Source organism: Corythoichthys intestinalis, chromosome 15 (genome assembly GCF_030265065.1).
Source record: "Corythoichthys intestinalis isolate RoL2023-P3 chromosome 15, ASM3026506v1, whole genome shotgun sequence".
Classification (NCBI taxonomy): domain Eukaryota; kingdom Metazoa; phylum Chordata; class Actinopteri; order Syngnathiformes; family Syngnathidae; genus Corythoichthys; species Corythoichthys intestinalis.
The window spans coordinates 48,612,027-48,635,612 of record NC_080409.1 but is presented as its reverse complement, the minus strand read 5'-3'; the positions used below and the strand labels follow the sequence as shown (position 1 = coordinate 48,635,612).

Genomic DNA, 23,586 nt, shown 5'->3' with positions numbered 1-23,586 from the left:
GATTAGAGAGGCCTGTAATTGTCAACAGGAGTAAGCCTCAACCATGAGAGACAATGCGGGGAAAAAAAAAAAATCACTGTTTGATTTTTAAAGAATTTATTTCCAAATTAGAGTGGAAAATACGCATTTGGTCACCTACAAACAAGCAAGATTTCTGGCTGTCAAAGAGGTCTAACTTCTTCTGACGAGGTCTAACGAGGCTCCACTCGTTACCTGTATTAATGGCACCTGTTTTAACTCATTATTGGTATAAAACACATGTCCACAACCTCAGTCAGTCAGTCACACTCCAAACTCCACTAAGACCAAAGAGCTGTCGAAGGACACCAGAGACAAAATTGTTGACCTGCACCAGGCTGGGAAGACTGAATCGGCAATAGACCCTACCCACGTGACGTCACAACTCCGCTCTCCTGAATGGTACCGCCCACTTGTCTGTCAAAACATAGTGTTAACCTGTTACGGCTACGTACATTTCTCCTATTTATGGCGTGTTTTTCTGCTCCTTAACATTAATAATCAAAATGGTGAAGGCGTGTGTGGCTGTTGGTTGCACTAACAGAGAAGATGGAAGGAGAGACTTGCAGTTTTACCGTATTCCGAGGGATCCAAAGAGGAGAGCGAAATGGACGGCTGCAATTCGACGTGAAAACTGGGCACCAAAAAATCACCACAGACTATGTAGTAGTCATTTTATATCCGGTAAGATGCATTTAAGATATACTTAGAGGGTTTTGGGCTGACAACCACAATTAAGATCATTGCGAGGCTAATCGCCGACAACATACGACGTAGTACGACATAGTTTCAAATTCAAGATGTTTGTGACTTCCCTTTCTTCCACCATCGTTATTTTTTGAATAATATTTAGCTGGTACCAAGTGAAAGAAACTGGCCTCGTCCACGGGGCTGACAAATAACCACAATTAAGATCATTGCTAGGCTAATCGCCGACAACATACACGTATGTATGTAGTGAGAGTGCTATTGCTAAACCATATAAACATTAAAAGCCTTAACTCCATTGACAAATGACATGAAATACATTAGACTTGACAGTGGATGTTAGCAATAACAAAAGATTTTGAATTGAAAATTTCGTAACTCACCTTTCCAAGCACAAGATAGATTCCTGCCGAATTTTCGTGGACGAGGACCTGTTTCACCCAACCAGCAACGAAGTATTTATAAGCCTCCAAGCTCTTGAAGTTTTTCAAATTTTCGTGAGAATAGGCTGATTTTGTGTGGACAAGATAATTGTAAATATCAGCGTAGCAGATGTCAGGCAGACAGGGCGAAGACAGTGGGTCGAAAAACATCGATTTGGGCATCAAATATGGATCTGGTGACTGTATAGAACAAAGCTTTTCCACATAACGCCTTTTATGCAACACATCCAGTGAGTTTACGGCATCAGAAAGCACCGGGTCTTCCATTAAATGCATTTTAAATTCCTCGATCAATTGAAAACAATGCAAATACAGAGACAAAATGACGGACAAGTGGGCAGAACCACACAGCGAACACGTGGTTTTGTGACGTCAGTGGGTAGGGTATATAGGTAAAACGCTTGGTGTAAAGAAATCAACTGTGGGAGAAATTATTAGAAAATGGAAGACATACAAGACCACTGATAATCTCCCTCGATCTGGGGCTCCATGCAAGATCTCACCTGGTGGCATCAAAATGATAACAAAAACGGTGAGCAAAAATCCCAGAACCACACGGCGGGACCTAGTGAATGACCTACAGAGAGCTGCGACCACAGTAACAAAGGCTACTATCAGGAACACAATGCACCGCCAGGGACTCAAATCCTGCACAGCCAGATGTGTCCCCCTGATGAAGAAAGTACACGTCCAGGCCCGTCTGTGGTTCGCTAGAGAGCATTTGGATGATCCAGAAGAGGACTGGGAGAAAGTGTTATGGTCAGATGAAACCAAAATAGAACTTTTTTGGTAGAAACACAGGTTCTCCTGTTTGGAAGAGAAATAATACTGAACTGCACAATACCCACTGTGAAGCATGGGGGTGGAAACATCATGCTTTGGGGCTGTTTTTCTGCAAAGGGACCAGGACGACTGATCTGTGTAAAGGAAAGAATGAATTGGGCCACGTATCGAGAGATTTTGAGTGAAAATCTCCTTCCATAAGCAAGGGCATTGAAGAGGAGACGTGGCTGGGTCATTCAGCATGACAATGATCCCAAACACACAGCCAGGGCAACAAAGGAGTGGCCTCTTAAGAAGCATTTCAAGGTCCTGGAGTGGCCTAGCCAGTCTCCAGAGCTCAAACCTATAGAAAATCTATGGAGGGAGTCGAAAGTCCGTGTTGCCCAACGACAGCCCCAAACCATCACTGCTCAAGAGGAGATCTGCATGGATGAATGGGCCAAAATACCAGCAACAGTGTGTGAAAAGCTTGTGAAGAGTTACAGAAAATGTTTGGCCTCCGTTATTGACAACAAAGGGTACATAACAAAGTATTGAGATGAACTTTTGGTATTGACCAAATACTTATTTTCCACCATGATTTGCAAATAAATTCTTTAAAAATCAAACTGATTTTCTGTTTTTTTTTTCCACATTCTGTCTCTCATGGTTGAGGTTTACCCATGTTGACAATTACAGGCCTCTCTAATATTTTCAAGTGGGAGAACTTGCACAATTAGTCGTTGACTAAATACTTTTTGGCCCACTGTGAATAACTGAGGGCGACGTCATATCTGCAAATATGTACGTTATGAGTTACACTCACCTGATACCACGCTGGGGATCTTTGACAGGAAGCTTTTGACAGTCCGGATGGCGACACCTCCTGCTTTCTCGTCTTGTATTCTTGTGACAATGTCCTCCATCTGTAAGGATGAGAGCAGGTTATCATATGGACCTTTACATATCATTGGCTGCCATTTAAAGCAACACGAGATAACTTTTCAACCTTTATAAAATATTTTCAAAATATTTGCGAGAGTTAACATGTCAACTGACAACTAGTTGAATGACACCTCTTTAATATCTTGAGCTGATCTGTATCTCTTTCACTGGCACTGATCAACTTTGAAGAGGGTTTGAGGAACTCTGCCACTCCAAAAAAAACAACCTACAAATGTGTTGACTGCTTTACGGCATACGTCACTCCCCCCTTTCCCCATTCATTATAAAGACAGAAGTTAATGCGAATGCTTTTGTGCGAATGCTGCAAGGATGGCAGAGCAACAAGAAACAAAAAGTTTTGTCTGAGGAGGGAAAAAAAGGCTACCAGGATATACCGAATAAACATTGGCCAGGCTTTCACTCGGTGGCGTGACACGTCCCCGTCCCAACCGAACTTGTTAGCGCTGACGCATTAGCAACCGTGTGGCTAAACACCATAACAGTCATATGCCATTGTTTAGCCTCAACTGGATTCATTACCTTATTACTATTCGACCCTCACACACCCGCTAGAAACAGTAATGTTGTTTATTCCATCGACAGGAGATTGATTTTTGATTCATGATTTTACGATGCTGGTCCTAATTGGAAACGCAGTCTTCCTTAAGGCAAAACACTACCGCTTTTGTCCACCGGCGTCACTAAAATCGATCAAACTGAAAAGTGTTACTTTATGGAGGGAAATGTCCAATCCTTTGGAGTCGAAAAGTTGGCAGTAAATGACTATGTTCCAGTCCCATTGAAGGAAAGAGGCATTTTGAGTAAAGTCGAGAAGAGAATTATCACAAAACTGTGCAGAGGAACTGGTATTTAGGTGAAAATGTTTGAAGAATTTTAAATGAAATGCTTCGAATAACAATATAAAAAAAAAGATTGCAGGGGGGAAAAAAATAAGTGACGGCAGATTTAAAATCAACCAAAAATTGTATAGAATCAGTTAAAAACAAAAACAAGAAAACTCAAGGAACAAAAAGGGAAAAACTAATTTGTTGACCAGTCTATAGATATGTAGATGTCACCCTCTAGTGGTGGCCACCATTACTGGGGTGTTTACACACTTCTATTTTTTTATATATATCTATGTGCACTTGTCCTCGATACTGACGCGTGATGTAGGCGCATCAGGTTTGCTCCCGGATGCAATAAGCTCACACGCTAGCGAAGATGACTAAAAAACAGACGTTTTCGGACAGCTTTTACCAGGAAAAAGGCCACCTAGCGAGTCAGAAGAGAAGCCTACGCCAAGTCCACTCTGCATAATGTTTGGCCAAAAGTTAGCAAATGAGGCAATGAACCATAATGCTAAAGCCAAGAAACTTTTCACGATTGAATATTTTGGCCCATTCCTCCATGCATATCTCCTCTAGAGCAGTGATGTTTTGGGGCTGTCGTTGGGCAACACGGACTTTCAACTCCATCCACAGATTTTCTATGGGGTTGATGTGGAGACTGGCTAGGCCACTCCAGGACCTTGAAATGCTTCTTACAAACCCACTCCTTATTTGCCCTGGCTGTGTGTTTGGGATCACTGTCATGCTGAAAGACCCAGCCACGTCTCATCTTTAATGCCCATGCTGATGGAAGATTTTCACTCAAAATCTCTCGATACATGGTCCGATTCATTCTTTCCTTTACACAGATCAGTCGTCCTGGTCCCTTTGCAGAAAAACAGCCCCAAAGCATGATGTTTCCACCCCCATGCTTCACAGTGGGTATGGTGTTCTTCGGATGCAATTGAGTATTTTTTCTCCTCCAAATGCTAGAACCTGTGTTTCAACCAAAAAGTTCTATTTTGGTTTCATCTGACCATAACACATTCTCCCAGTCCTCTTCTGGATCATCCAAATGCTCTCTAGCGAACCGCAGACAGAGGCCTGGACGTGTACTAGTTTCAGCAGGGGGACACGTCTGGCAGTGCAGGATTTGAGTCCCTGGCCGCGCATTGTGTGCCTTTGTTCCTGTGATCCCAGCTCTCTGTAGGTCATTCACTAGGTCCCACCGTGTGGTCCTGGGATTTTTGCTCACCGTTCTTGTTATTTTGACACCACGGGGTGAGTTCTTGCATGGAGCCCCAGATTATCAGTGGTCTCGTTTGTCTTCCATTTTCTAATAATTGCTCCCACAATTGATTTCTTTACACCAAGCGTTTTACCTATTGCCGATTGTCTTCCCAGCCTGGTGCAGGTCTACAATTTTGTCTCTGGTGTCCTTCGACTGCTTTTTGGTCTTGGCCATAGTGGAGTTTGGAGTGTGACTGACTGAGGTTGTGGACAGGTGTCATATATCGATAATGAGTTAAAACAGGTGCCAATAATACAGGTAACGAGTGGAGCCTCGTTAGACCTCGTTAGAAGAAGTTAGACCTCTTTGACAGCCAGAAATCCAAATGACCAAATACTTATTTTCCACTCTAATTTGGAAAAAAATTCTTTAAAAATCAAACAATGTGATTTTCTGTTTTTTCTTCCACATTCTGTCTCTCATGGTTGAGGTTTACCTATGTTGAATATTACAGGCCTCTCTAATCTTTTCAAGTAGGAGAACTTGCACAATTGGTGGTTGACTAAATACTTATTTGCCCCACTGTATATACCTGAGCATGTAAATTTAGCAAAAATAAGCTAAGCTGGTCAGAAACAATTCTGTGAATTCACATCACAGTGTCTTTAAAGGGTTATAAAGACTAAGAATGACTCAATTCAACTTCATGTAGTGTTTTTACAAGCACTGAAAATAAATGAATAAATAATAAATAAATCCTCCATAATGTACATATATCATTACGCAACACCTCCCGCTGCTTTAATGCCTATATGCGTTCTTGGATGTCTTTGAAACGCAACCAAACGACAACAGAACTTTAAACCTCTTGTGTAAAATTCCCCATATACTTATAGAATGTCTTCCCAGAAAAAAGCAAGTCAAGGCAGCAAGGGGAAAACTAAGCAACTACCTTCTCCTATTTTAAACGCTGCCATAGGTGCAGATAAAAGTGACACAACTGAGTCACAAACATTCCACGGTCAAACACTAAAATTAGACAATGCACCGCAGTAAATCACAAAACGGTGAGCACTCCATAAGGGAACGACTCAAGGAGAAAGACATTTTTAAATCAAGTTGGTAGGAAATGGGACAGGTCAGGTTCTTGAATGGAATCTTGATGAGCATCGGTAGTCTGGTCAGGTCACAGCACAACACATGCGAACATCGGTTAAAAGCGGCGAGTACCGTTTTTATTAGGGGTGTAACGGTACACAAAAATCTCGGTTTACAAATGTGATGTAGTATTCATTTATATTGTATATTTTATGTTGTATAACTTTAGTTCCCATGTGAATATTAGTTCCTACTTGTTTTGTTGTTGTAGGAGGGTTTTGTATTGAACACGGGGCCGTGATGGTTAGTATTATAGCAGAGAAGACAGCAGTATATCAAAAAAGACAAGTCAACTGTGCCCCGATCGACCACTCAAGAGATCTGATGGACTCAAAAAGTGGGTTACGATTGCATATTCGTTTGAAAATCGACCAGATCCACCGTATTTTTACACGAGTGACTTCCACTCTGCCCGATCCTAGCTACCGGTAGTAGTATTGACGCAGGAGGGTCGCGTCTCGTGTCAAATAATAAACTCTGCCGTTCTTTTCGCGTGCGTCTTGTTGAGCTGCTTCTGGGACGCGTCTAACACACGGCCACACTGCGACTGCAGGCATGAAAATGGGTCAGGGGTTAAAAAGGTGAGAAGGGTGTGGAGGAAATATGTTCCAGTACACTGTACACCCCAACAAAATATTGAGCTCTGTCGACCCACACTGTGTTTCAGCAGGGCCGTGCAGAGACCGGTGGAGGGGCGGGTGCTCGTAGATCAAAAGGGGCACATGAACAAGTATTTAATACACCTTAAAACAACATAACTTCAATTTTAACCAGCTTTAGATAATAATTGGCTGCGACTGTGACATACTTTAATTGGGAGCGGGCAACAGTGAATAGAAATCAAAACTGTCATCAACACTTTCTGGCTGTGACTCAGTCAGTCTGCCTCTTTTCTTTCTTCAACCTCTGCATCAAAACTTCCTTCCTCAACTTATTCATCTGAGAACAAACCACATCAGATGGTCACTGAGCCACCAACAGCAGTTTTCTTAAAACTATTATTTCATTATTATCCATACTTAACTCTAGCACCTAATGATTAATAAAGCAATGACATAAAAATCTTATAGAAAAATAACATTGTAATTGTGTTTATAATTGTATTTAATACCTGACTATCCTTGCAAACTTGTTCTTACCCGGTCTGCTATTCACCCAGCTGATGAGGTATCCACTGCCTTTAGCAGCCTCATCTAACTCCTTTTTTTATCCCTCAATCTCCTTTCCCTACGACGCATGTCTATGTAATGAAATATAAATATTTAACAAAACAAAAAAACAGACTCCCCGGTGGCTTTTAGTTTTAAAGCTTTCTTAATTTCTTTCTCTCTCAATAACGATGGAGGTAGATTTGTGTTTTTATTATTCGATCAAAAAACAAAGTTACTTCTATCAAAAACAAAGTTGCTTCAATCAAAATACAGTATATACTTTTAATCCCCAAAAAGTCACTTCAATAAAAAAATTGTTTTTGATTACAAAAATAAATTTGAGACAAAAAAAGCATTTGAATATAATTTTCTTACAATTACAATTACTAATTCTTACATTTTGAAGTGCTTGAAAACCATTTATAAATGATACTTTGGTGAAAAAAGTGAAAAAACGTCATATATATATATGTATCTTTTTTCCAATGTAAAATCTGAATAAATGCATTGAACACGCACAAAAAAATGGGGGGCTACTTCGCGGTTTTCACTTATTGTGGCGGGTTCTGGTCCCCATTAACCGCGAAAAACGAGGGATCCCTGTATTTCTGAAAAGCTTTAAGAAGCAGGACTCATTCCCACTACTTGTCGGGCCGGTGTTGTGCCGACACCGGCCGTCAGCCCAAATCCAAGCCGAAAATAACACGTCTCCGGCGGACGACGGGAGCGATGTGAGGCGCCCCCTCCATCCGAGAGCATGCCGCTTAATTTGACTCAACAGTGTGTTTCTTCGTTTATATTACCGCTAAATACACAAGCTTGACGCCGATTTAACGGGAGCTATTTTTTTTCATGGGAGATTTGGCTAGCTCTGGCAGTGTTCAACGCAAGCTGCAACGAATGGCAGTAACTTTTTTATATCGCAAAATGTGAAAACGATTGAAACCATTACTCACCAAATTCAAACTGCTGGCAAATACAGGCAAGTGTGTATGCTGCGCTCTGGTCTGCCCCGGTGTGGATAAGGCGTGCTTTTTGTTTTCGCAGCTTTGCAATGCAACCAAAGGCTCTCCGAGCACTCCATGTACACTAAGGGGTGCACGCGTTTGGAATAATGGAACGCAGTTTGGGCCGATGATTGGTTCTCGTCAGCGAAGCATCTAGAAGGATTTGCTGACTGTGTTCTTAAGTGCTCAGTTTACGTACTAAGTTAATCACATGATGATAATAATAATTAAATAAAACCCCCCCCCAAAAAAAAAAGAATTTCTCCTCGGATCTACGCAATTCACGTAGGTCGCCCTTTTTTACTTCAAAACGGCGAATTTCGCCGAAAGGTGAGAGATTTTCATGCCTGGACTGGTGTGCATTGGCTGATTGACTTTAACGCCCGCGTTTCACTGCGTTCTCGCAGCAGCCACGTTGTCTCGCCGTTGACGTTTCTGGGTTATACTGTCGTACCGTGTTGGTACTCATTATCGTAGAGAAGAAAGAGAAAATATAATCTACACAAAGAAACTGTAACCTGATTGACTCACAGCCTCAAAAAGGGTTACATTGCGTCAGAAACTCGTTCGGTACGCCTCCATTCCGAACAGAGCACCACGTACCGAAACGGTTCAATACAAATACATGTACCGTTACACCCTTCGTTTTTATCAAGCCTTTTATTACCTTTTCATTGCCTCAAAATACTTTTTGCATGCGTTTCCCTCCCATACTTTTGAGCATTGTGTTTTTTGTAGTAGCTTTACATACAGTTTATGGCGCCCAATGGGTATAATTTTTTTAATTTTTTTATTTTACAGTCGAAAACTAGGTTTTAGAACAAATTATTAAAATTAGCCTTGAGTTTTCATCAACAAAAACTAGATGAAGACAAACAGGTTTTGAGATGACTAGAATTAGGGCGTTAATGGGCGGTAATTAATTTTTTTAATCAATCACGTTAAAATATTTGACGCAATTAACGCACATGCCCCGCTCAAACAGATTAAAATGACAGCAGTGTAATGTCCGCTTGTTACTTGTTTTTTGGTGTTTGGCGCCCTCTGCTGGCGCTTGGGCCCAAATGATTTTATGGGTTTGAGCACAATGAGTGAGCATGGTGTAATTGTTGACATCAACAATGGCGAGCTACTAGTTTATTTTTTGATTGAAATTTTTACAAATTTTAATAAAACGAAAACATTCAGAGGGGTTTTAATATAAAATTTCTATAACATACTAACATGTATCTTTTAAGAACTACAAGTATTTCTATCCATGGATCGCTTTAAGAGAATGTTAATAATGTTAATGCCATCGTGTTGATTCATTTTTATAATAAACAAATACAGTACTTATGTACCATATGTTGAATGTATATATCCGTCTTGTGTCTTATCTTTCCATTCCAACAATAATTTACGGAAAAATATGGCATATTTTATAGATTGTTGTAATTGCAATTACGTTTAATTAATTTTTAAGCTGTAATTAACTCGATTAAAAATTTCAATTGTTTGACAGCCCTAACTAGAATACAACTAAGACTAATAAGTATTATTGTTCAAAGGACTAAGACGAAAATAACCGCCAAAAACAACACTGTAGGAAACCTTTATTTTTGGACTAAAACTAGACGAAGATCAACACATTTTGAAATGACTAAAATTTCACTAAGACTTAATAAGTTTTTGTCCAAAAGACGAGGACAAAAATTATAAAGGCTGCCAAAAACACTACTACTGAGGTACCATTAGCCAAACGCTAATCTCAACCTCCGATAGAAAATAATTTACGATAAGCCATCAATCCTGATCAATCATTATGTACACGACACTTTGAATAACACACATCAAGTTGAGGACCATTACTAACTTTGACGGTGCATCTTGACATGAATTATTTAAAATGACTGTAAACCTGAAAAGATGAATACACAAGTGTCGGGAGTCATGGTTAGACGTTTACTTAGTAATCACTTTGACATCTGCACCGCCACCATCCGTATGCTCGACAGCACTCAGACATCATTTGAGATCAATTCAACTCCCAAGACACCACAACACAGTCAGGCTGAAGCCCTATTGCTCTGGTGTAATAATGGACCTTAAACCAAGTTGCGGGTCTGTGAGAAGAACTCATTATCTGCCTTCAGGATGTCGGCAACACAAGAAACACGGGGCCCAGTTAACAGAAAGGCCACCTCCTATCTCCTGGATGTATGCACTAATGGCAGCAATGGAGAGTCTCTGAGAACAGAACATGGCTGCAAGCGTGCGATAACGCCTCTTTGTTCCTCGCTGTAGCCATTATCTGAAGGACACTTGTGTATCTCACAAGTGCCTGTATACACACACGGTTTATTTGGATTTGTGGCGCGTATGTGCGCAAATTGCAATGATGGCACAATGCTTTGAAAAGCAGGGCGCAATTCATCTAATCTTCAATAGCTTTGAGTGAGGCTGTATAGATGGAACTATATGATATGGTTCATGGTATGTGTAATGCAATTTGAGGCACATCAGACAATGCGTAATGACCATATTGTGTTGCAAAATGCTGGAAATGTTTTAAAATGGGGAAACCTTTAATACACTAATGTATTACATGAAGAGCAAAGTTGGTTGCAGTGACACTAGTATTCTGCAGCTTTAATTTAGCTGGTTGGGGGTATCGATTCTTTGGCATTGATAGTCTCCACTATGCCCTGAACACTTTATAGTGCACTTATTTAATTTGTTGGCTGCCATTACCTCCAAATAAATGAATATAATTTGAAATAAATTGAAATAATAAAATTTAAAAATTTATGGCTCTGTGGCGACCTTCATGTCAGGGTGTTCCGGCCGCCATTATTGGAGTATTTGCACACCTATAGTAGCCCAGTGTGGGGAACGTTAGCTGCTGTTGGTCATGTGCTGCGGGCGATGACGTCTTTAGACAGCTTTTTTACTGGGAAAAGGCCACACTTTTGACCATGAAGAGTCCACAACCATGCCCATTCTGTTTAATATGTGGCTAAATGCTAGCAAACGAGTTAACAAAAGTGAATGCACTGAGAGCATCGTACCTCGTCACGAACCGTATTGCTGAAGCCAAGAAACCTTTCACGATTGGAGAAAAACTCATGCCTGCGACCAAGGATATTTGCAGTCAAGTTTTAGGAGAGGTCTCTGTTAAAAAAAGGTTCAGTTAGCTAATGGTGAGTTATATTTTCCCTGCACTTACTGTTTGTTTTGAGCCCCGTCGTGTTATTTTATATTTACTGTGATTTTGTAGCCCACATTGCTGGTCCGTGAAAAAAAAGGCCCAAATCACATCGCTCCATAGCGGGAAAAAAAAGGTTGAGGACCACTGATCTAGGACACATTTGTTTACCAAATATTAACTTATTCACTCCCAGCCAAGGCAAGGCCCTTCACTCCCGGCCATTTTACTGGATTTTGACTGATTTTGCAAGGCTCAGAGAAAATTCTGTTCTATTGCTATATAAACATGGAACCCACCAAATGAAAAATTAGACTCTCTTCTTTCAGCAGAAAAAAATTAGTTCATATCTTTTTCCATTCTTTAGAAATCAGCATTAGAAAATAGCTTAGTCTGAGCAATTTTCCAATTTCTGATAAAAAAAAACAAAAAAACAAATTGAACTTTTTGTAAAAGCATACATTTCAAACATAACTGACTTTAACACAGCTATATTTCGCTTTTGTGACATCCCAAACATCTGAATAATGTTTTTGTTGTACAACAAGACAAATAGAGCTTTTGATCGCAAAGTAACAATTTATTTCCACATAACTACACGATTGAACTGTTGAACTATTTGCGCACATAACGGGGAAGGCTCTCGGCTGCTCCCGGTTGAATGAGGTGGCTCCCAGTAATTTGATGAGTCCGTATCAAGACCGGTCTCACTTTTTTCATCATATTCATAGTTGGTTTCAACCTCGGGCTGAGGAGTAACGCAACGTGAGCTCCGCAGAACGCGTAAGGAACCTGACGCTGTTGTGGCCGTCTCGCAGACGGGGTAAACATCTCTCTCTTCACCATCTGTCTCATCAAGACAGTTTTTTTTTTTTTTTTTTAATCATTCTTTGACTATGGTTTCGTTTTCTTTTCAAAACACTCCTCCAGTTTCGTTTGCCTTTTTTCCCCACATTTTTCTCGCGTCTTCACAAGACCCTCCAACTTCCGTTTCCTGACTATTTTTCTTCACTTCCTTTCTTGGCCCGAGATGAGTTCTTACAAAATGCGTTACTGCCCTCCAGTGGCCAGTTTTATTGCTTTAAAATTGGTTTTGAGCTTTGTGCATTGCAGTTTAGGTGCGTCAGGACCTAGAGATGCCTCTTGTCAAAAAAAAAAAAACCGTCAAAGACATGAATATATTTTTGGGACACTGAAACAAAAATAGAACGTATTTATACGTTTTTGGGAGCAAATGAGTTAATATTATGGCCAACATGACCCACAATTTGATGTGGACACCTACACCAGTACTTCTCAAATAGTTGGGCGGGCCCTCCCAGGGGGCGCAGAGCGATGCTGGGGGTGGTGCATGTGACCTTGGGGAACATACTTTTTTGCCGTACTAGAATAAAATGTAATTGCACATCCACTCAGTGGGTGGCAGTACCGCTCTCATTTTCAGCGTGTGCGCAATATTTTTGAACCAAACAAGAGCACACAGATAAGAGCCCTGGATATATGAAAAGCTAAGACAAGGAAATATGACGAAGCGGATGCAGCATTTGGCTTTGACTTTTAGTACAGTGGGAGACAAGGAAAGACCGGTCTATTTACTTTGTCTAAAAATGTTTGCAGCGGACAGCAGGAATTATTTTTTTCAGCGAAAACGTGCCAACAATCCTCCCGCTTTGTCAGTGTTACATCAGTAAACTAGCGAGCACTGTTATTTAATCATATAAGGTGGCATACCAAGTTGCTCAGTGCAAAATAATTCCACAACATAGGAAATGAGCTGATACTGCCAGCAGCAAAAATAAACTTTCCCTCTGTCCAATGACACTTTCGTTTTTGTTCTATTAATTTTTGTTTTTTCGGTCTAATTGTTTGGCATATTGTCCTCGTGAGTTAATGTTGCTAATCAATTTGAATTTATTATTATTTATTGACTTTTTTAAAGTGTATTTTTCAGTATCAAACAGTGAAAAAAAAAAATCTTTTTTTTTTTTTTTAAACTTAACTAAATTGATCTATATTACTTTTTTCTTTAATATTAAAAAGAACACAATGTTATGCAGAGGAATATTTTATATACAAATGATACTACAGTATATTTACAGTCGAGGCAGAGAGTTGGGGGAGGGGGCGCGGAACGTTTATGTCTTCCTGGGGGGTATAACAAAATAATTGAGAAGCACTGACCTACACCAAAAAAAAAGCACTAAACAAATGAAACCTACAAACAGAGAAATGGAGGTAGTTAATGCAATATTCAATAAAAATTAACGTGACATCATCCAACACCAAACTTTTTTACACGAGTGAAAAGCGGCGAACTAATTCGACAATAAGGATTCTCTGAAGAATGTTAGGGAAAACATTTTAATTATGGATATTCTACTAACTTTAATGTCATCAACATTATTGGGAATCATTTCATCAACAACCAAAAAAAGATTTAAAATGATTTAAAATACAATTATGCAAAGTAATTGTGAATATTTCCCTGAGAAGATTTGTCATTTTCCCCCAAACACGCCCCGTACATTTCAAATCAGAATATTATAGGTCAACACATAAATCAAGACGTCAGGAACATGCTTTCAATCTTAAAGGGTCATGTGTGACTTAGGCATGTGATAAAGGTGGGTTGTTAGAGAAACTAATTAAATAGCTGTGCCCTTTTCAAAACATGTAATTAAGTTGCATCCAAGGGAATAACATGATACAATCATCAAGCACACAAAACTAGAAGCTGATAAGCAAGGGCGTAGAGGTTTTGGTCTCAATAATGGTAGGGACGATACAACAGCATAACCTGCATGTACACTTTTTGCCGCGGAAAGGACATTAATAAGACCAAACAGATTGGGTGAACGGCGGTCAGGGCTACATTTCTCACCAATAAGAACCTAATTAATTGATAGGCAAAATGATTAATGCAAAATAAATCTGTATTGACTTGTACTAACTTTCAAACTGCAAATGTTACTGTATAATGTCTTAATCTGATCATTTTTCTTAAATCTAGTCGAATAATTTTTTTGTTTTGAGTTTTAAACGCTAGTTAACAGATAAATGCATCAGATTCTTCCTCTTGCTTTTAGTAAACAGTCACCGGCCACTTTATTGGTACACCTGTGCAACTGCTCATTAACACTTAATTTCTAATCAGCCAATCACATGGCTGCAACTCAGTGCATTTAGGCATGTAGACATGGTTTAAGACAATCTCCTGCAGTTCAAACCGAGCATCAGTATGGGGAAGAAAGGTGAGTTGAGTGACTTTGAACGTGGCATGGTTGTTGGTGCCAGAAGGGCTGGCCTGAGTATTTCAGAAACTGCTGATCTACTGGGATTTTCACGCACAACCATCTCTTGGCTTTACAGAGAATGGTCCGAAAAAGAAAAAATATCCAGTGCGCGGCAGTTCTGTGGGCGGAAATGCCTTGTTAATGCCAGAGGTCAGAGGAGAATGGACAGACTGGTTCGAGCTGATAGAAAGGCAACAGTGACTCAAATAACCACTCGTTACAACCAAGGTAGGCAGAAGACCATCTCTGAATGCACAGTACGTCGAACTTTGAGGCAGATGGGCTACAGCAGCAGAAGACCACGCCGGGTGCCACTCCTTTCAGCTAAGAACAGGAAACTGAGGCTACAATTTGCACAAGCGCATCGAAATTGGACAATAGAAGATTGGAAAAACGTTGCCTAGTCTGATGAGTCTCTATTTCTGTTGCGACATTCGGCTGGTAGGGTCGGAATTTGGCGTCAACAACATGAAAGCATGAATCCATCCTGCCTTGTATCAACGGTTCAGGCTGGTGGTGGTGGTGGTGCCATGGTGTGGGGAATATTTTCTTGGCACTCTTTGGGCCCCTTGGTACCAATTGAGCATCGTTGGAACGCCACAGCCTACCTGAGTATTGTTGCTGACCATGTCCATCCCTTTATGACCACAATGTACCCAACTTCTGATGGCTACTTTCAGCAGGATAATGCGCCATGTCATAAAGCTGGAATCATCTCAGACTGGTTTCTTGAACATGACAATGAGTTCACTGTACTCAAATGGCCTCCACAGTCACCAGATCTCAATCCAATAGAGCATCTTTGGGACGAGTGGAACGGGAGATTCACATCATGGATGTGCAGCTGACAAATCTGCACCAACTGTGTGATGCCATCATGTCAATATGGACCAAACTCTCTGAGGAATGCTTCCAGCACCTTGTTGAATCTATGCCACGAAGAATTGAGGCAGTTCTGAAGGCAAAAGGGGGTCCAACCCGTTACTAGCATGGTGTACCTAATAAAGTAGCCGGTGAGTGTATATTACCATTTGTTCTTATTAGGCCCATACATCTAAAAGTCGGTCATTTTTCACCTAAATCAAGAAAAAAATGGTGGTCAAGTCATCAGCCTATCAAACGTGCGTTTGAGGAAAAATAGTGGCTTCCTACCCAAATTTTGCAGTTTAGCAAGTTCACACAGTTTAATGTTAAGCTAACTCTAATGCAGGTCGGACTTTCAGTAGAAAAATTAGTGGTGTGTTTCCCACCTACACAACATTGGCATCTTTTTAAATTACTTACAGTGGCTGCTACTGGTCGAAAAAAAAACTAATATCCCTCCTCTTCGAAGGAGGCAGCATGTTGTCGACATGTATCTCTGTCATGGCTGTGTGAGTGTAAGCGTATGTGTGTGTCGGGGGTGGGTCAAGTCATCATTCAATCAAACATGCGTTTGGGGGGGGGGGGGGGACTGGCACATTAAGCAAATGAAAAAGAGGTAAATATAAGTCTGAACATAATGAAAATAATTAATTTGATAATGGTAGGGTCAATTGGTTTCAAGATATGGGAAGACAATCTAAATGACCAATATAACTGAACACATTATATAATGCAAATAAGGTTGCTTAAAAGTTGGTGGGGACAATTTGAGCTTTCTGTAAAGTCGGTAGTGTTTTGTCCCTATCGCTCCTATGCAAACCTACGCCCTTGCTGATAAGATTTGGCAGAATCAAGTGTCAGAACACAATTTTTCTTTCTTCACTCTACCAAATAAAACTGCATCAGATGATAAACTTGATTTTACAGATTTTAATAATTTACATTTGCAACCATTATACAATCCAGTCATTTGAGATGGATGCGTTAGGCTTCTCGTGGGAAATCTTTGGAAGAATATCCAAACATTACAACAAAACACGGCTTCATATTTTTTTAAAAGTGACGACGAAGTTGTACACAACACAAACATGGTCATGAAAACAATGCTCACGGTGAGGGTAATAAATTGTTGATGTGGCTGTTATTGTTTCCTCATCTTTTATTCATATCCTATTAAAAACCATGCTTTGGTCTACACTTGGGGCTCTACTGTATTTTCCCCGTCTAGATTTTGGCAGTTGTAAGTACATTATAAAAGAGGGCATTTTTCCACTGCTTTTAGCGTGATCATTTGCCAATTCATGCGTGTCCAATGAGCAGTATCTTCACATGCCCTTTAAATGCGGCACACGAGAGACTTCAAATAATTGACACATTACCGTATTGGCCTGAATATTAGACGGCACTGATTATAAGACGACCCCCTCTTTTTCAAGACTCAAGTTTGAAAAAAAGACTTTCATATCCGAGAAGAAAACAATCTACCAACATCAGATTTACATACACAAGTGTTGACAACAAGCATAGTAAAGTGCTTGTGTAGCGTAATCCGTTTCCACGTATGATTTATTTTATTCCACGGACAGCATGGAGCTTTCCCCAGCTGCTGCAGTTATCCGAGTCTGACGATGACGAGTCATGTCAATGTGCGAATGCACGCAGCAAAGCAAAATGCCTGGACTCATTCATCCATTCAATTGGCTGACATTCGCTGCTCAGCCTTTACCGTGTACAGACGCACTCTGAGCTCCTGAAGCACTCTCTTATCTTAACCGATAAGCGCTCAGGGCCAGCAAGCTCGACTCCCAGTATGGCTCCAAAGAATTTGAAACTTGGAGACTTGGATGAAACAAAATCCTCCATACAGAAGTTTGAGGTCTCCTTGACTGGCTTGATTCAAAACCAGAATCAAGAAATCGTCAGAGAGCTCCAGTTAATTCGCGCTGAAAACGAGAAACTCAAGCAGGCTGTCGAGGACAGAGATGTTCGCATCAACAGGCTGGAAATTCTGGCTGACGATCTCGACCAGTGCCGACGCGCAAATGAGCTCATCAAACAGATACAAAAATGTCAGGGACATGACAAAGCCATAACCTTGTACGCCCTGAAATTAATCAAGCTGCTTGACTGGACGCTGAGTTACTAAACCCAGATTGTTGATTGTGTTATTGTACAGTTTTGTGGCCATCTGATGTATGTACCATGTCTGAATGTGCATCTTTAGTTGTATGGCGGACGTGAAACAAGCATATGCTTCATCCCGTCCGCCTTTGTCTTCTTCTTCGGTTCCTTCGGGCAAATCATATCACATTTTGTAATTGTCAATGATTGTCAATGATACCGATGATGATGACAATAAAATTTCATTCATTCACATACTGAGATGTGATCCCCAGAGAGAGTTAGCTCTGACTGGTTCAAATGTGCATGTTTTCTGAAACCGCAAAAAAAGGGCAATGCAACAGAAAATGGATCAAATCTTTAAGAGCAAGGAAAGAGTTAAGGTGGCTTATTTAACACATATAGTTTTATTTGCTCTGATGGAGAGGTTCAGAGCATCTTAGCTGTCAATGTGCACTTTGGACTTACCGTATTGGCCTGAATATAAGACTGTGTTTTTTGCATTGAAATAAGACTGAAAAAGTGGGGGTCGTCTTATATTCACGGTCTAGACGTTATACCCATTCACGACACTAGATTGCGCCAGATATCATTGAAGCGATGTTCTGTCATGACAGATCTCAGCTACTCTCATGTTTAACCAGTTTGCATTATTTTATTGCAATGTTTTTCCTTATTCAGATTTGTTTCAAGACTACAGTTAGACTTCACTTTGATGGTTAATACAGTTATTGCAATTTTGTTGTTTTATCACAATATATTTAGTTTTATTTACATTTCAAAAACCAGAAGCCATTCATTTTCGAATGTGATTGCACTTTAGTTTACTTATTTAAATGTTCAGATATTAAGATTTGAATGAGGCAAAATAACATGCTTTTTCGCTCAAATATATTGTTCTAATCATTTGTTTCAGATGTACTGTGATTATTTTCTGCATAAGAATTAATTTGGTGTTCAAAAAGTCTTTTTTCAAACTTCAGTCTTGAAAAAGGGGGTCGTCTTATAATCAGGGCCGTCTTATAATCGGGCCAATACGGTATATTTGTTCAAATATGTTAGGCTTAGGGTTGTTCCGATCATGTTTTTTTGCTCCCAATCCAATCCCGAACGTTTTAGTTTGAGTATCTGCCGATCCCGATATTTCCCGATCCGATTGCTTTTTTTCTGCTCCTGATTCAATTCCAATCATTCCCGATCATATACATTTTGGCAATGCATTAAGAAAAAAATGAATAAAACTCGGACGAATATATACATTCAACATACAGTACATACGTACTTTATTTATTATGACAATAAATCCTCAAGATGGCATTTACATTATTAACATTCTGTGAGAGGGATCCACGGATAGAAAGACTTGTAATTCTTAAAGGACAAACGTGACTTTGTATATTGTGACTAAATATTGCCATCTAGTGTATTTGTTGAGCTTTCAGTAAATGATACTGTAGCCATTCCCAAATGCATGATGGGAAGTGCACCCATGACTGTGCGTAGTGCTACCAATTGATATATCTTCCCTCCGTTTGGAAATAAAATAGGGTGTTAAGAAAAAGATCAATTACTACCTTGCTTCCCCACATTGCTTCCCACGATATTTCTAATCGTAGGGAGAGGGATTGTAAGGCTTTAGCCAATTAAAAAAAGGCTCCAAAGGTTTCCAAAATTCACTCTACTCATTTTATGCTGCCTTTTAGCTCTACATAGGTAAAACAGCGCCAATACAGGTTGAGCGCGACAATGCGTGAGTGGGTCGTGCAGCGCATGCATTAATTGCGTTAAATATTTTAACGTGATTCATTTTTTAAAAAATTAATTACCGCCATTATCGGGATAAATTTGATAACCCTACCTTATGCCAAAACTAAAGACTCTGGCGGAGTGTAACATATTATGTCTGTAACGTTTAAATACAATTAGAAAACGATTTAATTAAAAAAAAAAAATATATATATATATATATATATATATATTAAAAAAAAAAAAAAAAAGCATGTCCGATATTTTTTTGCAGATTCCGATACTTTGAAAATGACGTGATCGGACACGATCGATCGGGACATCTCTAGTTAGGCTACTTCTTCATTTCCTTATGATTTAAAAAAGTAAATGTTTTTGAAGTAAATCTTCGAAATATATTCCATATCACTCTGCATAATATAAGTCATCTGTACTTATTTTTCTGAATATGTTACTTATATCTTTATTATTAAAAAATAAAAAGTAAATGTTTACATTATCTTCAATTTTAATATACTGTACATCCTATGTTTTTAAGTAGTTAAAATTGAGATTTGGCATTTAGTATTTGAGGAAATGAGGGGAAAATAAAAACTAGCACATGGAGGTTTTGCAAATCATTGAAAAAATACAATTTTGAATGAAAAGTTTTTGTATGTGTTATAGAAATAACTGACCAAAACCGTTTTCTTTGCATTTTCTTTGCATTCTTTGCATGGCTCCGTGGCGACCTTCACGTCGGGGAGTTCTGGCAAGAAATTCTAACCGCTTTCACCCATGTATACATGTAGGTGCTTCCAGGAGTTCACACAAACACGCACAGCACAGAAAGTTTCGGAGCCTCATCTACGTCGTGCTGAATCCATATTTGGACATTCCGTGGATTCCCCTGGTTTGATTTTGAAGTTTAAAAACAGTCTACACACCGGTTACTTCAACCGCATTTCATGTTGTTCTGTCTAAACTGGTAGTCCGTAGCAGAAAATGTCAATGATGGCGCCACCCATGTTTCGCTCAGGAAACTTGTCTATACATTGTAAAAATATGAATTGTGCTTCATTTCCAACACAGTGTTGAATTTTCCACTTTTCCACACCATTTTTCTTTTTTTATGGGGTGGCATTTGACCTCTGAGACATGCTGGGTGAATAATGAATGTGTTCCAGCTGGTGTGTGATGCTCTGCGGGGTGATAATAAATCCCCCTGCTGGAACCTGACAGAGACACACACCCACACTTTCGGGGTGCCAAGTCATGATGAGAAGGCATCACAACAGATCGAGACCCTTGAGAAGCTTGTATGTGTGGTAACGACGTACGTCCACCACCATGATTATAAAGTGCACATTCCGTCCCTCAAATGTCAGCATGTATGGTAACCTTAAGCGAAGCACTGCCCGCTAAACACTTATTGTTCACTCATCCTTGTCCTTTCTGAAAAGTGCCATCAACAAAGAAACACCTGGCTGGCTGAGTCCTTTTTCTTGTCCAGTGTAAACAAGCCATCAGCTCCTGCTGCTAAAATACTTCATACACTACAGTGGAGCCAATAGCTTTCATTATAATCCCTGTAATCATTTGTCACGACGGATTGAAAAAGCACTAAAGTTAATTGAGTGAATGCGGTTGGGGAACAACAAATCCTTAAAATGTAGAGGATGACTGAAAGTTGAGTTTATCTCGGACTGACACCAACCAAGACCTTTGTACGGTGGAGGCTGTTGAGCTTTTTTTGTGTGCGATGGCGGGAAGTAGAGATGTCCTGATTGATCGGGTCCAATCTCGTCATTTTCAAAGAATCGGAATCGACAAAAAAAATATCGGACATGCCTTTTTTTAATATATAAATATATTAGGACTGTCAAAATTATCGCGTTAACGGGCAGTATTTTTTAAAATAAAATATTTGACGCAATTAACGCAAATGCCCCACTCAAACATTAAAATGACAGCACAGTGAAATTTGTACTTGTTGTGTTTTTCGGAGTTTTGTCGCCCTCTGCTGGCGCTTGGGTGCGACTGATTTTATAGGCTTCAGCACCCATGAGCAGTGTGTAAGTAATTATTGGCATCAACAATGGCGGGCTACTAGTTTATTTTTTGATTGAAAATTTTAGAAATTTTATTAAAAGGAAAATATTAAGAGGGGTTTTAATATAAAATTTCTATAACTTGTAGTAACATTTATCTTTTAAGAACTAGAAGTCACAGTTTCACAGAATGTTAATAATGGTAATGCCATCTCGTTGATTTATTGTTATAATAAACAAATACGGTAATAATGTACCGTATGTTGAATGTATATATCCATCTTGTGTCTCATCTTTCCATTCCAACAATAATTTACAGAAAAATATGGCATATTTTATAGATGGTTTGAATTGCGATTAATTGTGATTAATTATGATTCATTAATTTTTAAGCTCTACCTCGATTAAAAATTGTAATCGTTTGACACCCCTAATATATATATTTTTTAAATAAATCGCTTTCTAATTGTATTTAACGTTACAGACATAATGAGTTACACTCTTCCAGAGCCTTTAGTTTAAGCTTAAGGTAGGGTTAGCAAATGTATCGCGTTAACGGCGAGAATTGATATTTTTTACATTTATCACGTTACAATATTTAACGCAATTAGCGCATGCGCTGCACGACCCACTCACGCATTGTCGCTATCAATCTAAAATGGGTCCGTTTTACCCATACAGTATATAGGGCTAAAAGGCAGCGTAAAATGAGTAGAGAGGATTTTGGCAGCCTTTGGAGCTTTTTTATACATGGCTAAAGCCTTACATTTCCCCTCCCAACGATTAGAATAATCGTGATAAGCAATGTGGGGAAGAAAGGTAGTAGTTGATCTTTTTCTTCACACCCTATGTTATTTCCCAACGCAGAGAAGATATATTAATTGGTGCCACGACGCACAGTCATGGTTGCACTTCCCATCATGCATTTTGGCAGACGTTAAATGACTACAGTATCATTTACTGAAAGCTCAACAAATACACTAGATGGCAATATTTAGTCATAATATACAAAGTCACATTTATCCTTTAAGAATTACAAGTCTTTCTATCCGTGAATCCCTCTCACAGAAAGAATGTTAATAATACTTATGTACTGTATGTTGAATGTATATATTCGTCCGAGTTTTATTCATTTTTTTCTTAATGCATTGCCAAAATGTATATGATCGGGAAAAATTATCGGGAGTGATTGGAATTGAATCGGGAACAAAAAAAAGCAATCGGATCGGGTAATATCGGGATCGGTAGATACTCAAACTAAAACGATCGGGATCGGATCGGGAGCAAAAAAAAAAATATGATCGGAACAACCATAGCAGGAAGTAAAACTACCTCTGAATCTATGAATTTTTTTTTTTTTTTTTTTTTTTGCATCTTTTTGTTTCACTGATTACTTTATTTGGGTAAATTGATATTTGCGAACACTTTGCGATGTCAACTGCAGTTGGTTTTACACACAGGCAGAGTTGAAGGGCGGGCCAGCCCCCCCCCGGTGGCCGAAAAGTGTCATTGCACGTAATCGACTTTCCTATATATTGATTTTAAAATTAAGTTTTCCTCTAAAATACAGTCTATAAAAGTTGTAAAAAACTATAGCAAACAACAAAAATGAATTAAATGAAAAATGTAGGGCTGTCAAAAATTATCACGTTAACGGGCGGTAATTAATTTTTTTAGTTAATCACGTTAAAATATTTGACGCATTTAACGCACATGCCCCGCTCAAACATTAAAATGACAGCAAAGTGTCATGTCCACTTGTTACTTGTGTTTTTTGGTGTTTTGTCGCCCTCTGCTGGCGCTTGGGTGCGACTGATTTTATGGGTTTCAGCACCATGAGCATTGTGTTATTATTGACATCAACAATGGCGAACTATTAGTTTATTTTTTGATTGAAAATTTCACAAATTTTATTAAAACGAAAACATTAAGAGGGGTTTTAATATAAAATTTCTATAACGTTTACTAATATTTATCTTTTAAGCACTACAAGTCTTTCCATCCATGGATCGCTTTAACATAATGTTAATAATGTTAATGCTATCTTGTTGATTTATTGTTATAATAAACAAATACAGTTCTTATATGTTGG

General features: G+C 39.2%; 1 protein-coding gene across 6 annotated transcripts in view; it reads right to left on the bottom strand.

The window, feature by feature from the left end:
* The window catches only part of LOC130930720 (regulator of G-protein signaling 6-like), a 114,795-nt gene that overhangs the window by 28,221 nt on the left and 62,988 nt on the right, over positions 1-23,586 (bottom strand). For all 6 annotated transcript variants that reach the window (XR_009067101.1, XR_009067100.1, XM_057858769.1 and 3 more), the window contains one exon: positions 2,758-2,857. Coding sequence is in view for 4 of the 6 variants with exons in the window: in XM_057858769.1 (XP_057714752.1) it covers positions 2,758-2,857 (100 nt within the window). In the remaining 2 variants the exon portion in view is untranslated. The remainder of the gene's footprint in view (positions 1-2,757; positions 2,858-23,586) is intronic.